Here is a 15,686-nt window from a genome sequence, read left to right as displayed (position 1 = left end):
TAATAAACTAATCCGTAAGGCCAGCAATGTTGTGGGGATGGAGCTGGACTCCCTCAAGGTGGTGTCGGAGAGGCGGATGCTGTCCAAGATAAAGACAATGTTGGATAACACCTCCCACCCACTCCATGACATGTTGGTCAGTCACAGGAGCTCGTTCAGTGAGAGACTGAGATTACCGAAAAGCACCACTGAACGACACAGGAAATCATTCCTGCCTGTGGCCATCTCCCTGTACAACGCATCCACTTAACACACTGTTTGCTGCTACAGCTACACATGTTTCTTTTCCAACTATTTATTTATGAGTGACTTATGTATGTATGTATGTATGTATGTATATATATGTATATATTGTACTATTCTTAGTTAGTGTATTGTCTGTCTTGTCTTAATGTTGGTTTAAAATGGAGCACTGTAACAAAAAATAATTTCCCCCAGGGATCAATAAAGTATTCTGATTCTGATTCTTTGTGTCCCCTCTTTCTGTCTTCTCTTCTGAATTGTAAACCACATACCTGTAGGTACCTCTTTTGGTCCTCGAAATGGTATCCATACACATTACTGTGAGCGCCTAGTGCTATGAGTTCTACTAGTTAGCCATAGAGGTTCCATATGTGGGCAGCACAGTGGTGCACTTTACGTTTGTAAATGATTCTAAATTAATCCATGGATGGATGAATGGACATTTGTGTAGATTGTACTGCAGGGACAGAAATGGACTTTGCCTGATCATTTCATGGTATGCTTTTCAAACCATGTGTATTAATAGAATATACCTGAATATTAAACATCTGGAAAACAAATCCTAGTGTTTGGATAAGTGTGTCTCTGTTGTTGAGCATTACCTTCAAGAAAGCGGTGACAGTGTGAGTTTAGAAATTTCCGTCTGCATCCCTTTTTTTTGAGCATAAGTATGGTAAAAAAAAAAACTCTTAATAACACCTGTCAACACAATTAATATTTGCACCCATTCAAGACCCTATTTATAATCAATATATAATCTGCACCCTTTTTTCCTGAACTAATGATACTTTTTTCCAATTGTGCTGCTTGAAGAGTCAAATCAGACATCCAGAGAGAGCACTACAAACTCGTAGTAGAGGTGAGAGTAAAGGAACTTATATTAGATTACAGTTTTAAGAGAATATTCACATTCATACACATTCCACAATGCAAAAAAAAGAAAAGAAGGTTAAAGGTAAAAGGAATTCAGTAAATCTCAATAAAGACTTTTATTTATGTTTTTTTGTACCAAAATAGGCAGTTAGAGCAGGGATAAATATTATATGTTAGATATAGTTCCATCTCTGTAATAGATTCTTTGCATCGGTGCTTTACTCTAACATACAGTGGCATGGTGCCCTGGCTAAAAACACACAGCCAGAGTCATACAGACAGCCCAGTTCTGTCAACACACAAACACAGTACTGATCGACCTGAATCAGTGAGGATTACAGATTTGGCCTATCTGAACATTCTGTGGAGAAACATTTAAAGCCTTTTAAAACACATGCGGTCAAAAACTGGTTGTTATTTGAAATAAAAAGCTACTCTGTTGACAGAACAGTCTTTCTATACGTCTCCAGTCTCCAGTCAGCTTGGAGAAGTCGCCTCGGGGTTGGAGGATGGAGATGGGGAGCGGGTGGCTGACAAGGTCCATACAGGTGGGGGCTGCGTCGCCAAAAGCATCTTGGGATCTCGAATGTTACGTTTGGAAAACAAGAGATTATGTTACATCGTGTTTCCGGTGAGTGTCGTTCATGACCTCAGCACTCGCGATGTTGCTCCCTGGAGAAACTGGAAATATTACACCAACGCCAATTACGTAGCAAAGGGCTCTCAAGAATGTACGCTCTAATCCGAATAACAAAATATCTATGAGGCGGATAGAGTGTAAATAATTTTTTGCAGTCATGCGACAAACTTTACAGGTGCAACCTGGATTGCAAGAAAGTGAAAATAATATTGCTCCACAGCACCTTTCAGGCCACTGAGTAGAATGCATTAAATGGCCCTTGCGATAAAGCAGATGCAATGCTAAAAAACAGATATACTCAACAACACTGCTATGATTTTTTTTGTTGTTGTTTTCGTTTTAGTTTTCAGTACAAGTAGAGTTTAGTCACGTGTTGTTAAGCTGAGCCTTGGCGACAAGCAGCAAAGCCTCTGAAAAGACTACTACAGGTAACAGATGCACTAAGCAAGCTTCACATGACCAACAGAGTCGCCATTGTTAGGTTACATGTGCTGTTAACGTGGTCACAGACTCCACTGAGTAGCTTTAACCCCATAACGCCAACTGTATCATATTTAACACATGAGTTGTGAGTTTTTTTAAACTTCTTTAAATATCATCAACCTAAAAAATGTCAGATAAAGCAAAAATTATACAGATTGAAACTCGTGTATTGATAATTCATTTCTTTTTTTTTTCTTTTTTCATTTGTCAGAAGGAAAGGAATGGCTCAGGCTTAACAGGGTTAGGTTTGCTTCTCGTGCTGTGTGGCCTCCTAAATGAATGAAAAGCCAAACATTTCATCCTTCAATGCATAAAGTAGACATTTGTGAAATAATGAAAACAGGCTCCAAGATATAACCCTTGGATAATTATGGATGGAGTGCGGAGGTCACACATAAAGGCTTAAACTTAAAAGGGGGGTCAATGCTTAAACTTATAAATCCAGCGGGGGAAAAAGTGGATTACAGTTAAATGGTTAATCCAAACAGCAAGTTTCTCCAGAAGAGTACACTCGATACCCCTAAAATACTCATCAACGACAGTATGACGTGTTTTTTAACCTTTACCAAAAAAAACGCGTCGACCAGCTTCGTCTCAAAGCAGCTCAATCATCGCTGAGGGAAAAGCGAGTGTGTCGTGCATCACGTGCGCAGACCGGAAACACTGGGAGGGTAAAGATGCTTTTAAGAAACCAGCCCTCATTAGTGCAACTACGGTAAGAAGGAAAGCCGTAACAATGATGATTACGATCGTGATGATAGTGATGATGAAGCAGAAGATACACTGTTTAATGCTGGCGTGCGTAACTAACGTCACACTGCGCAGAGGAGGAGACACGAAGGCATGAGACAGAGAGAAGGAAGCGGAGGTGGAAGGAAAAGGCAGAGAAGCCTCTTTGAGATGAAAGCTTCTACGAAACAGACTCGATCTGGGCCACTGTTTGTCGAGCTGTCGAGTACAATTTTAGAACTTAAGTAATAAGAAAAATGTCTAAATTCAGTTTTATTTTATTTCTCCTAACAAACTGGAGCAGTTTATGGTTTTATTCTGACTTAAATGTTGTTGTTTTGGAGTGTTTACACAAACTACAGCTTGTACAATAATCTGTTATTTGTATCTGATTTTAACATTTTAAAGATTTTCACCATTTTCCCTTCATCTGTACTTTGTATTCCAGACAAAGTATTTATGTATCTTGTAAATTAGACGATACATTTCTACTGAAGATAAGAATTTGTGAAAAGTAACGAGCAACAGTGCAGATGACTTGACTCTGATTGGTGATTGGTTGTTCGATGGCCTTATGAGCTGCTCTATCGTGTTTACTCTTTGGCTGTAAATTGCAGTGAGCTGCCTGATAAATATGACCTTGTCTCTACTCACCATGGAGAACTGTGAGTTATATTAAAAATATTTCTCAGAAATGTGATAAATGCAGGCCCAGAGCTCCAAACGTACTCCATCATCAATATGAGGCAGTTTGTTTTTGACCTTTTAATAGCAAACTACTGATAGAGGGCTTTGCACTTTATTTATTTGAATTTAATCTTCGTTTGTTATCGGATCGAGAACTGCTGCTTCTTAATATAATTATTATTATGTCACACATTGCTTACAGATTAAATGATTAATATATTCTTGCTACATCTCTAAACAGTATTTGTTTTGATGCCAAAATTCTGCGGCGTATTGAAAATTTTATAATGATTTTCACCTCATATCTAAAGTCTGTGGATAGTCAAAGGAAGAAAGGGAATGAAAGGATTGAGGATTGAGAAAAAACATGAATAAGAAACTGTAAACAAGAGTGATGCTATGAGGAGAGACAGACAGAGAGGGAAGGAGATCAAGATTTTGTCCCAAAAACATGCTCTTAAAGCTACAGCGTGCAAAAATCTGCCTCTTGGTGACAATATAATCATTACAAACCCATACATGAATGCATTACCCTTCATTAATATGAAAACAACAACGACAACAACAATAAGAAGAACAATAATGAAATCAAATCAGATAATGGTACATGTCGCCTTGATTTAAACCACCTCCTTAAACATTAAGGAACTGAGCCGTAGGAAGATCCACCAATAGGCTGCTGGACAGACATGAGCTCCTCCCACTTCAGGAAGCAGCAGTCCCAGATAGTCCCAGCCTCGTCCCACTGAATGTGCTTATGTAAATGTGTCAATGAATGTAGTGATGTGCGTGCATAAGAAAAAGAGAGCAAGGAAGCAGGCTGATAATAGAAAATTAGACAAGAAGGAAGTGTGCAGAGAGGCTGATGTTTGTGTGTGTGTGTGTGTGTGTGTGTGTGTGTGTGTGTGTGTGTGTGTGTGTGTGTGTGTGTGTGTGTGTGTGTGAGTGAGTATGTTGTATATGGGTATTTATTCAGAGTCGCTCCTTGGTGGGAACCCAGATGTAAGGACCAGACTGCTCCTCGATGATTTGCTTCACCTGCGAATACACTTCCTCTAGAGTTGAGCCCTGGACGATTGCTGCAAGAGAGAGAGAGAAAAATATTAAAGATTAAAAGATGTGTTTAAATCAAATAATGTGACACACAGGAAGAAAATAGTTACTGTAGATGGATGGATGGCCAAATATTCTCTTCAGGTGTTGGTAAAGATCAAAACCTGAGCTAAATGAGATTTTATGGACCAAAAACACAATCCCACATGTATAATAGCTTAGCTTTAAAACTACTCGACGTGTGTAAATATGTGAATAAATCACAGCTTGCCAACAACTTTATCAGCATTAAAGGTGACAATATGCCAGTGTGGTTCACAGCTTGCCCCTGCTGCATGTTTAACAGTTTCTCCAAGCTGCCTCCTCCACAGATTCTCCTCAAACACAAAAATAAACTTGATCACATTTTCACTTACACCTCAAAGCATACTAATCTTTGATCAAAAAAAGTTGAGCAGATATGGAAAATGTTAGTTTTACCCTACTTTCCAAAGTTATACAGCTCATGTGTACAGTTTTCTTTTCAAAGTGTATAACCGCCACAGGTGAGACTTTACTGTACAGTATTTATCATACACTCACAATATCCTGATATTATTAGGGCAAAATATTTCTGCAGTGATTTAGTAGTAGCAGTGACTCTGGAGGCAGTCCAGATGTGCACATGGAGACAACCTTGAGGGGGGAGATTTAAAGGTATGTGTTTTGTTTAGGTGACTCACCAGTGAAGTACTCTGTGAACTCCTGCTCCAGTTTCACAGCTCTGTCGTAGGCCTTCCTTGCCTGCTCCTCACTGAGACGCTTATTCATCTCTCTGCAGAAAGAGACTACAGTTATTTTTCTGTAAAAAAAAAAAAACCCATTAGACCCTATGCAAAAATAGCCCTACTGATATTTTCGTAAAGTTCAGCAGTGTTAAGATGACTCAGTGACTTTTAGAAAACGGAAAGTGATGAGTGAACAAAAGTAAAGGAACATATAAGCAAAAAAGAAGCTGGGCTTCACATTTATTTAACCCTTGTGTGGTGTTCGTATTTTTGTTACTCAGCCAGTGTTCATGGGTCTGGTGGACCCGCTAGAGTTTTGGCTTTCCAAATTAACACTATCAAACAATTTTATGTTAAATTACTCAACAGATTCATGAGAGGTATTTCATCAGTATGACATAAAAGCAGAACTTTTGAGAATTAATATTTGTCATGTCAACCTTGAACCGTCTCTTAGAACATTTTTGTGGCACTTATTTAGAGAAGTTATACAATGTTACTGGCTTTGTTTATGTTGCTGATAGTTTTTACTTATAAGATGCTTATAGGATGCTATACTTATCATATTTTTAACCTTTCCATTTGATTACTTGAGCTTTGAAAGAACAGATGATAAAACAGTGCAAGACAGATGCTCAGATTGTCTTTGAACAGTTATGTTGTGTCACTTACAAAATGTTGTCGACACTGAGTGGTCTAATGAGGATAGCGATGGGATGGAGGCCTGCCATCTGGAGACGCTTTATCGCGTTCCCTGATACATCCAGTATGCAGTGCTTGCCCTGTGGGAGAGACACGGAGTCAGACATTCTTTCTTCCCATACCCTCGCTCTCTTTTTCCCATTGATCGTGTCTCTGTCTCACCTTGTCAGCGACCTCTTTGACAGACTGTATGCTGGTTCCATACAGATGGTTGTTATACTGTCCAGCCTCGATGAACTTGTGCTCCTGAATCTCTCGCTCCATGAGCTCTCTGGAGGACATGAAGTGGTAATCTCTGCCATCCACCTCGTAGTCTCTCCGTGGCCGTGTTGTGTCTAAAGATCAGAATTTACACAGACTCAGGCAAAGAAATAAAATATCTTAGTGTGCAGTATCCTGCTCATGAGCACCTTAGTGCACATATTAGCCTAAAACATTAAGATTAAAAAGCAAAAACACAACATTATGTCGCATTAGGGACTCATCTGTCTTCAGGGTAGGACATCCATTTTTTGGGGGTTTGGGAGTCTCATAAAAATGTTTGTCAGTTTTTTTCTAATCTAAAAAACTGAATGAGGCAAACGTGACCCTTCACTGAGCTCATAAAAAATGTATTAAAATTAGGCATGACTTTGCGATTTTGATTTATTGCCTCAAGGTCATAAGGTTTGCAAAGCTCCAGTAACTGTTGCAGGTTTCTACTGGGATTTATAATGAACTAAAGGCACTCACGTGGGACGCAGGAGCCAAACTTGTCAGGGAACTCGGAGATGAGGTCATCGTTAACCCGATCTTTCATTGGTCCAAGCACGATGACTGGCCGTGTGTAATTAACTGAGAATTGACAAAAAAAACAAAAAAAACCCAGGTTCCGTCAACGTGTAAAATCCACTCCTCTGGAGTGTCTTTGAAGGATTCACAGTTTTAAAAAACTTATACCAGCCCTTTAACGCTGCCTGTCTGAAATCAGTCATTTTTACCTTAAGTCACCTCACTCAAAAGAAAAAAAACAAACTGGAAAGCGTGCATCAAGAGGACCCTAAAATCTATAAAAATTTTAATGCAGCTTGCTCCAGATGATTTATTTAATACAGCTAGGAAGTTTGTAATGACTGACCCACCGCTGCTTCAGTGGGATTTAAGCAAGCTACAGAAAGGTTTTCCAACTACCGGTCGACTGTTTTTTTTCTAAAATAATGAATTCTTACAAACTCAATTAATTACTTCCCCCAGGCATGTTTAAAGATGTTACAAAGTACTCTGCTTTAGTAATACATTGTCTAAGATGTGTTGATTCTTAAAGCTACATCAACTGATTTAAATGGTTTGAAGTTTTAGATTTTTTTGCAACGGCCTCGGATTCGCTTCAAAAATGCTGTTTGCAGGTAAACACTAAACAAACACAGCGAGCACTTTCAACACAATTTCCCTGTCAAAATGACAAATTCTTTCCAATGAGAAATGATAAAGATTGAAACACAGTTTTGAGTAGAGAAGCACTTTAATTTACCTACATAAGCTAAGCTAACACACATGAAAAACAACAACAAACCGAGGAGGAAAGGGAAGCCACTGACCTTCATGCTGCATGACAGGCTGGTAGGTGAGAAGGATCTCCTCCTGACCGGCTGTTTAAACAAACACAAATGAAGGACACATTAAAAGGACCAACACTTGACAACATATCACGCCCTGATTTCTACTTTTGGAAAAAGAGTTCTTCAACAGCTCTGGAAAAGCAGGCTGCAGAAGCAGAGAAATGTAAACTGTACACACAAAGACATGCACGTAAAACTAAAGTAAACCATAGCACACAATTACGCGTGACACACCCACAAGCACACACAGAGGAAAACCTACAGCCCAGCAGCTACATCAAGCAGGTGATGAACTGAGAGGCAAAGTTTAAAAGATCAAGAACAGAGTGAAGAAGAAAAGTACATTTAGGAGAGAGAGAGAGAGAGAGAGAGAGAGGGGACAGAGGAGGGGCTAGACTTACAGGAACTACTCTCATTATCACTGGTGCCAGAGTATACCAGCTCTGGAAGGACAAGACAGGTCAGAGTCAACACACACACACACACATATATATATGAACACACATACAACACACACACACATATATATATGAACACACATACAACACACACACACATATGTAAACACATGTACAAACTTGCATTCACTGTCGTAGTTTCACTTTTCAAAACAGAATTCCATCCATCCAGTTTCTATATGTGTGTTTCACTGTAATATCTCAATTATAACATCTACTGCTTAATACACAAGGAAAAGTACAACAATGCTCAGAGAACTCAGTCAAACTGTACACCAGTTGCATTTTTTCTGATATAATAAAGGGCAATTTCTAAGGTTTACTCCAAAACTGTTTTTCCAATGTCTCAGATTAAATGGGGCTATTGTAAGGGCACCTTTGAGCAGGATCTATATCTACGTATAAATTGACTTCTTTCCTTACATCTGCAAATTAAACACAGACTAGTACACACATGGTGTTATATATATTTGTGTAAATTAGTGATTTTTTAATATTTTGCTTTTTTGATTTGATTTTGCAATTTGTGTTTTAAGTAACAAAAGAAAAAAAAGGGTTTTTTTCTAGCATTACTGAAACAAAGACATTTTGTAATGTAATAAGTAAAACACAAATAATATCTCAATTATGTTTGTACATTTTCGTTTTTTAGCATAAAAAATAATGAAAACCATGACCGAATTAGAACGCTGATTATTTTATCTTACTAATTCAATGTGTACAGCACCAATTCACAACAACAGTCACTTCAAATAGCTTCATACTATAAGATAAAGAGCGTAAAATATTACAAAAGCAGTCCCAACAATCTTACAAATATCTGTCATGATAAGAGAGCTATTTAAAAAAATATTTCCCTATAAACTATAAGGAGGCATAACAGACTCCAATGAGCCCGTTTAGTTCGCTCTGCTCGTTTGAGGGTTAGAAAATGATGTGCAATAGTTTCACAGCTAACTCATGACGAAGCTAGAAAAGTTTAGAGATTGAGCAATTTAATGGGCAATTAAATTGAATAAAAAATTCAGGAGATTACCATGCATATTTTAAGTTGTCTTGCACTTTTTCTGAGGGAGCCTGTCTGTGCTTATTTATAGACTCTAACTAAATTATCAATGTTGTAGCTTTTGGAAATTAACACAAACCTTTATTATCAAGAACCATCAAATATGGGCAAGTTCCACATTTCAGATGCCAGTATTAATTTTCTAATAGCTTTTACTTGCTGTAAATATTCATACTGGACATTTAAATGCGCCTTCTTGATGCATAAAAGTAAAACAATCCAGACCTCTTCTGTGCAAATGCACATTTGGACATTTAGCTGAACATAACTTATTCCAAAGTTGACACTTTTTTTTAACTTTGTAAAGTAAATTTTAAGGACGACTTACTTTAAGGTAGACTTGTACTGAACAACTGGTTTTTGGAGTACTGCTCCAGACTTTGTATGTTAGGTGTGTAATGAACTCTATATTTAATTGCACCCTATTACTTCTCCTCCAACTGGAAACTTAACAGAGTTTAGGTCTGGTCAGGTTTGAGAAAAGGTGGAATCATATGTGCTGACCAGCAGGTGTCGCTGAGAGAGAGAATACCTACCTTTATCATCCTGATCCTACAAAGACAAAGAGAGACGGAGAGAGACAGAGAGAGGGGGGCGGGGGTGGGAGGGGGTGGTGGTAAAGACACAATTAATTATCATATTGAAAATTATTCCAGGAGTATCTTGACTATTATCAACAGAAGCCTATTTGAAAGCTTTGAGCTCTCTACTGCGAACGCATATACCCAAAGTTTTAGAGAGCAAGAATAATTACAGTGTTAGTGCAGCAGGGTGTGTGTGTGTGTGTGTGTGTGTGTGTGTGTGTGTGTGTGTGCATGCTTCACCACACGGAGCTGCTGATTGCAGCGTTGCTGATTCAAACAGTGTGAAGAAAACAGAAGAAGGGTGAGAGTGTGCGCTGACAACACGGTGATATCAACAGCATGTGTTAAACCTGTGCTCAGCATCACACTGTGTAAAGTGTGAATAAAGTCACATTGTTGCCTCACCTATGAACTCAGACGGAAACTTTTCTACGTCACAAATATCTAATTAAAAAATGGAGAGAAAGCTGCCACTCTCTCTGTAGTTTGACTTTGAATTAAGGTTTCCCCCTGCAATTCTTTATCTACTAACAGGTGGTGTGGCTGTCACTAACAGGGGCAATGCAGCCAACCCAGTCACTGACTGAACTACAAATCAAATGCGATTTAAAGGCTCCATAAAGAATAGATTTTTTAATTCTAGTGCCAATTAAGAACTTAAACTTTATTAAAGTAATGCCAGATGCCAGAAAAATTGTTCATTGTTCATAAACAGACAACCTATCAAATAACACAAGGTTAAACTAAATCGATATCAGCAACAGTAGCACTCATGATTGCCTGTAGCTCTCTCTGAAAAGCGACCTTTATTGTCTCTGTCATTTACTAATCAATCCAGCAATCAGTTTCAGCTGTTGTTGCACTTCCCCTTATTATCTGTTATAGCTACGATAGGTGTGTACTGTTGGAAATTTTAGATGTTTGCATTAATCATGACCAAAGGTTTAAATAGTGAAACAGCTGACCTCAGCCTGAAGCAGCTTTAGTTACAGCCTTTTTTTTTTTGCTTTGCATTCTGAAAATCTCCTTTAAGTCCTGGAATAAAATGAATCAGCTGGAAATGAGCAATAACAGTCCTTATTGAGTTTTGGTAAAGTTCAGGAATAGCAATCCCTCATGAAGTTTTGCGATAAAGTTATGGTTTTAGGTAAAAATGCCAAGTTTAACATTGCTGTGGTTTGAAGAAACCATAGATTGTTGTTCGAACACAGCAGGCAATCAGATGACTTTAATTTTGTTGTTTTAACACCCAGCCTCCTTTCTTTGTGGATTTTATCACATCAAAATAGCATCACGCTGCTTCTATCAACACTACCAACAGAAAATCATTGTGATTGTTATATCCACTAGATATAGGTGTTGTCTCGTGAGAGTAAAAGCAAATGTTTGATGCGACTGGAGGAAATAACAAGCTGTTGTGCCTCTCGATTGAGCCTGCCTGTAGTGGAGCACAAAATAGCTTTTAGATGTTTACTGACACTCTACACATCTGTACTATTTTAAGCTCACACATGTGACCTTATAACAGCATGATAAAGTTGCTCTTTGTGCTTCAAATGTTGCTGAAGCCTTTAGAGAGAAAACCATTCTCTGTCATATGGAGACTATCTCTCCACTCCGTTACATAAGTTCGGGGTATGACCCCCCACATATGGAATATGTGGAGAGAGTCTCTCACTCAGAGAACCAAGGTTACAGCGTAACCGTACTTTCTCTGCAATTACCCTGCGCACAAAATATTTAACACAAGTACAGCCTGACGTTGTGCCTTCTCTGTAATCAGATTCAATTAGTCATTTAAAAAACAAACAACAAAAAAACCCCATCATATTTTGGTGGTGTCTACCTTCAGCTGTCAATCTACCAACTGTCAGAAAACAACCAACCAACTGCTTTGTTTCATCTGACCTACAGTTCTTAAACCAACACAATATCCACCTTACTGCTCAAAGTAAGAAAAAAATTAAAATAAGACATTTAATGTCATGTTTTTTCAAAACAGTAAAGAGCTCAAGCTTTGCTTTTTACTTCTTTTGACATTTTACTGTTATGTTCAACACCTTGAATTAAAGTATACTGGTTTGAGAACTGGTTTGAGTTTTAAGATTTATGACAAACATTCATACTCACTGATCTGTCCTGAGACCTGCTCACTCTGACTGTCTTTAACCTCGACCTCTCCTTCTTTTCTGCCCTGTGAATAAAGCAAAAGACAGGTGCAAACGTTAGGAGGCATGCAGAGAGAGGATGAAAAAAATATGAACAGCGAATCAGCTCAATTAACACCCTGAAACTGTAAAACGAATTTAACGTCACAACGAGTGTCTCAGGTTGTTATGGATCTGAAAGAATGATTCGAACAAAGCCACAAAATATTGTTTCATCTGAAAAGTAATTTTGCAGCTTACTTTATTGGAATGTTGAAACTGTATATCTTTAAGCATCAGTATGAGATTACGGGGGTTTAAAATAGCACTGAGAGGAAGCAGAGGGAATTTTGTGCACTTATCCAGATGTTATGTAAGTTGACAGCGAAGAGCTGATTGCATGGTTGTGTCCATTAATCTAAATGGGCTGTGATCACCTTAAAACAGGTGCAAAGGAATAAAAGACCGAGACGGCATCGAAACACCCCAGCATACTCGGGTGTAGAAGGCATTTCCTCCCTGTGAAGGTTTCACTTGCTCCTGCTGTGGGGACATTTTTGTCTCCTGTGTTTAAATTTAGCTTTGTCACTTCCTGTGCAGGACCATTTCCTGCTGGCAATCACATCCAACTCTAGAATTTCAAATAAGCTGAATCTCTGGGACCTGTTTCTCTGCTGCTTAGCTTTCTTTTTTAATTTAAAAAAGCCAGATGTGTCTTTGTAAAAAGTCTTATGTAATACAGCTTTTAGCCCCCTGATGTCTGTAAACAGCTCGACAACTGTCATTGACAAACCAGCAATAACGTAGTGAATAAAAAAGAACATCGCAATGATAACCAAAGATATATTCTGGGTTATCCTGTTCTTTGAATGCTGACATCTTTATAAGAGCATGCTTACAATTAACTTTATCTCTAAAAAATGTCCTCGGAAAAAGGCATGAGGAAAAAAACAGAGCAGGTGAGCAGAAAGAGGAGAAGAAGCAAGATTAAAAAAAGAAGAAAAGCAGCAGACGAGAGGAAAAGGAGTCGAAGTTAAAGAGGAGTAGAATAAAGAGACCTCCATGGAAAAGAAGAGAGGAGAGCAGCAGGAGGGATGATTGAATACAGTTATATCAGAGGCTGAACACAGCTTACATTAAAAGACTGACTGAACTTTAATAATTACCTTTCATCATAACACTAATGCTAATAGCGCATAATCCAGCTTATCATTTTTAATATCCTGCAGACAGATAAATTGTAAAATCTAAATCTCTGGCAGACATATTCTAACATCTTTAACAATTTTCAAACTACAGCCTGTAATATATGAATTTCTATTACTTCTGTTTCTAGGCTGTTTTTTTAAACTATAACACAGTTATCTACGTAGCCCTAATGCTCAAGCCTCTGCTTTAACACCTCAGTCTATTAATACCTCTCTGTCAAACCCATATGTGACAATCTGCTCATTTCACTCACTCCTACTCTTCCTTGCCACCTTGAATCCCTTCTTTCCTCTCTAACACTCCTTCACTTTCCTTCCTTACACCCCATCACTTTCCACATCCCTCTGCCCCTGGTCATCGCCTCCCTCTGTGTCACGGATGGTAAAACGACTCGTCTTAAATTGTCTTCTCCTTGCACCTCAGAAATCTAACATCTGTCTGTCACCTCGTCCAGGGCGAAACAAGTGGAGAAGGTAGAAGGAAGGAAAGTTGGCATATATTTCCACCACAGGATTACATTCAGCAGATTCTTCGTAATGATGATGCTCGCAGTGATATGAGTCAACACAAAAACGACACTCTGGTGTAAAGACTGAAGCTAATTTGAAAATGAATCTCCGACCACGGATGCTGTCCCCAGGAAACAGCTGCCAAGCTGTCTGTATTTTAAACAGCACGGAGCTGAAATCCAAATCAAATCACTTTTTATTGTCACATCACATGTGCAGGCACACTGGCACAGCACATGCGAGTGAAATTCTTGTGTGCGAGCCCCACAAGCAACAGAGATGTGCAAACACAACAACACAAACGAGCAAAATACAAGAATGGCCAACCTGAAACTAATAAATATATGTACAATATATAATAGTGTATGCATTTCTGGATGTGTATACTAAATATTTTCCTACGTGTGTGTGTGTGTGTGTGTGTGTGTGTATACACATTTTTACAAATTAAATAGTAAAAAAATAAAATAAAATAATAATAATAATAATAATAATAATAATAATAATAATAATAATAATAATAAAATATATAAAATATACAGAGTTGAATATGTGCAAAACAAGTGGCATTTATATACAGTGTGGAGTGCATAATGTTGAATGTCCAGCGTCAAATTAAGTCAGAATGGGATGACACATTGAAACTAAGTAGATTTTTTTCTCTGTCTTTTTTATTTTGAGCCACAACAAACAAATAAAAGAAAAACCCATTTAGTAAATCATGAAAAGAAGATACACAGTCTTCCACCTTGATATTCCTCATGGAAAGGTGCCAATGTGAACAAACACTGTGGACGAACACATTTGTTTGTTTTCTTATTAGTCTTCTTAGTTTTCTAATTTAATTTTGTGAAGGTTTATGGTTGACTCCAGGGTCTGCTGTATAGTGGCCTATCACAATAAGCCTGGACAGACTTGTATTATAATAATCCTCATCCTAATGAAATGACTGAAGACCACACTGACGCTCATTCTGGTCTGGACTGTTTTCATTTGATTTAATCTGTATGTGTGAAAAACTTAATAATACTTCATTTTAAAGCCTTCTGAAAAGAGTCAGATTCAGATTTCTAACAGATGAACAGAAAGAAAATATAAGTGTAAAAGTTATCATTCAATATTTGTATTGAACAAAGATTCAAATGTGAACATTTTTAGCTGATAGCAACAACTCAAAACTAGATTTGAGGGAATGGGCGGACTTGACTTTAACGCTTTTACTTTAGTTAATAAAACAAAAATCAATAAAACCATCCACCCACTCCCATCTGAAACCCTTTGAACTCTGACCTCCGGCGGCTGGGGATGACCCCGACTTCCGGGCAGTTTGGGGGCGGGGGGCTGAGGTGACGGGCGGGCCACCACTCCTCTTCGCTGGCGCTGCTCACGTGGAGGATATCCCCAAAATGAAAGGGCAGGGCCTGATTGGGCGCGCTCAGATCCGAAGCACTTCCATCATAGTCAAACAAGGCCCTGCATGGGGACAGAAAACAAATGACGCATGCAGTTACACGCTCAGCTTCAGCGCGACAAGCCATTCTGCTGGAGGACAGGTTAGTTGATGACATATACATTTCATTTTGAAGTTTGAAACTAGATTTCTTTTCTCTAAACAGATAGAAAGACATGCTGGAATAAATACAAGATGAAAAACAGCTGAGAACTGTTTTTCTACACAACAAATTATTTTTTTAATCACTAATTTATGACCTTGTCTTGGAGCACATGGCACCGCGTATGTGTCTGAAGTTGTGCACATCTGTCTGTGTGAGTGTCACTGTGTATGTGTGTGCAGTAGTCCGTCTCTGTGACCACAGAGATGCAAACCCATCCAGAGGGAAAAGACCTGGGAAAGTAGGCCAGCGTGTATGTGTGTGTGTGTGTGTGTGTGTGTGTGTGTGTGTGTGTGTGTGTGTGTGTGCAAAGGAAGTAGAGCTG

The 15,686-nt window shown here is 38.5% G+C and overlaps 1 protein-coding gene across 5 annotated transcripts in view; it reads right to left on the bottom strand.

Annotated features, from left to right (window-relative positions):
- Positions 1–1,208: 1,208 nt before the first annotated feature.
- The window catches only part of LOC146688936 (discs large homolog 1-like protein), a 113,239-nt gene continuing 98,761 nt past the window's right edge, over positions 1,209–15,686 (bottom strand). For 3 of the 5 annotated variants that reach the window (XM_085437545.1, XM_085437546.1, XM_085437547.1), the window contains 9 exons: positions 15,039–15,221; positions 12,014–12,077; positions 9,836–9,851; positions 7,755–7,805; positions 6,910–7,011; positions 6,340–6,512; positions 6,148–6,257; positions 5,431–5,522; positions 1,209–4,734 (listed from right to left, as the gene is read on the bottom strand). In XM_085437545.1, the coding sequence (XP_085293671.1) occupies positions 4,628–4,734; positions 5,431–5,522; positions 6,148–6,257; positions 6,340–6,512; positions 6,910–7,011; positions 7,755–7,805; positions 9,836–9,851; positions 12,014–12,077; positions 15,039–15,221 (898 nt within the window). In that variant the 3' untranslated portion in view covers positions 1,209–4,627. Of the gene's footprint in view, positions 4,735–5,430; positions 5,523–6,147; positions 6,258–6,339; positions 6,513–6,909; positions 7,012–7,754; positions 7,806–8,176; positions 8,219–9,835; positions 9,852–12,013; positions 12,078–15,038; positions 15,222–15,686 lie in introns of all 5 variants that reach the window. The other 2 variants (XM_085437548.1, XM_085437549.1) reach the window with 1 other exon arrangement.

The sequence above is a fragment of the Copadichromis virginalis genome, linkage group LG17 (genome assembly GCF_057382275.1).
Source record: "Copadichromis virginalis isolate Kocher_CV1m ecotype Utaka linkage group LG17, C_Virginalis_male_GT1.1, whole genome shotgun sequence".
Taxonomy (NCBI): domain Eukaryota; kingdom Metazoa; phylum Chordata; class Actinopteri; order Cichliformes; family Cichlidae; genus Copadichromis; species Copadichromis virginalis.
This window is presented reverse-complemented; position numbering and strand designations above follow the sequence as displayed.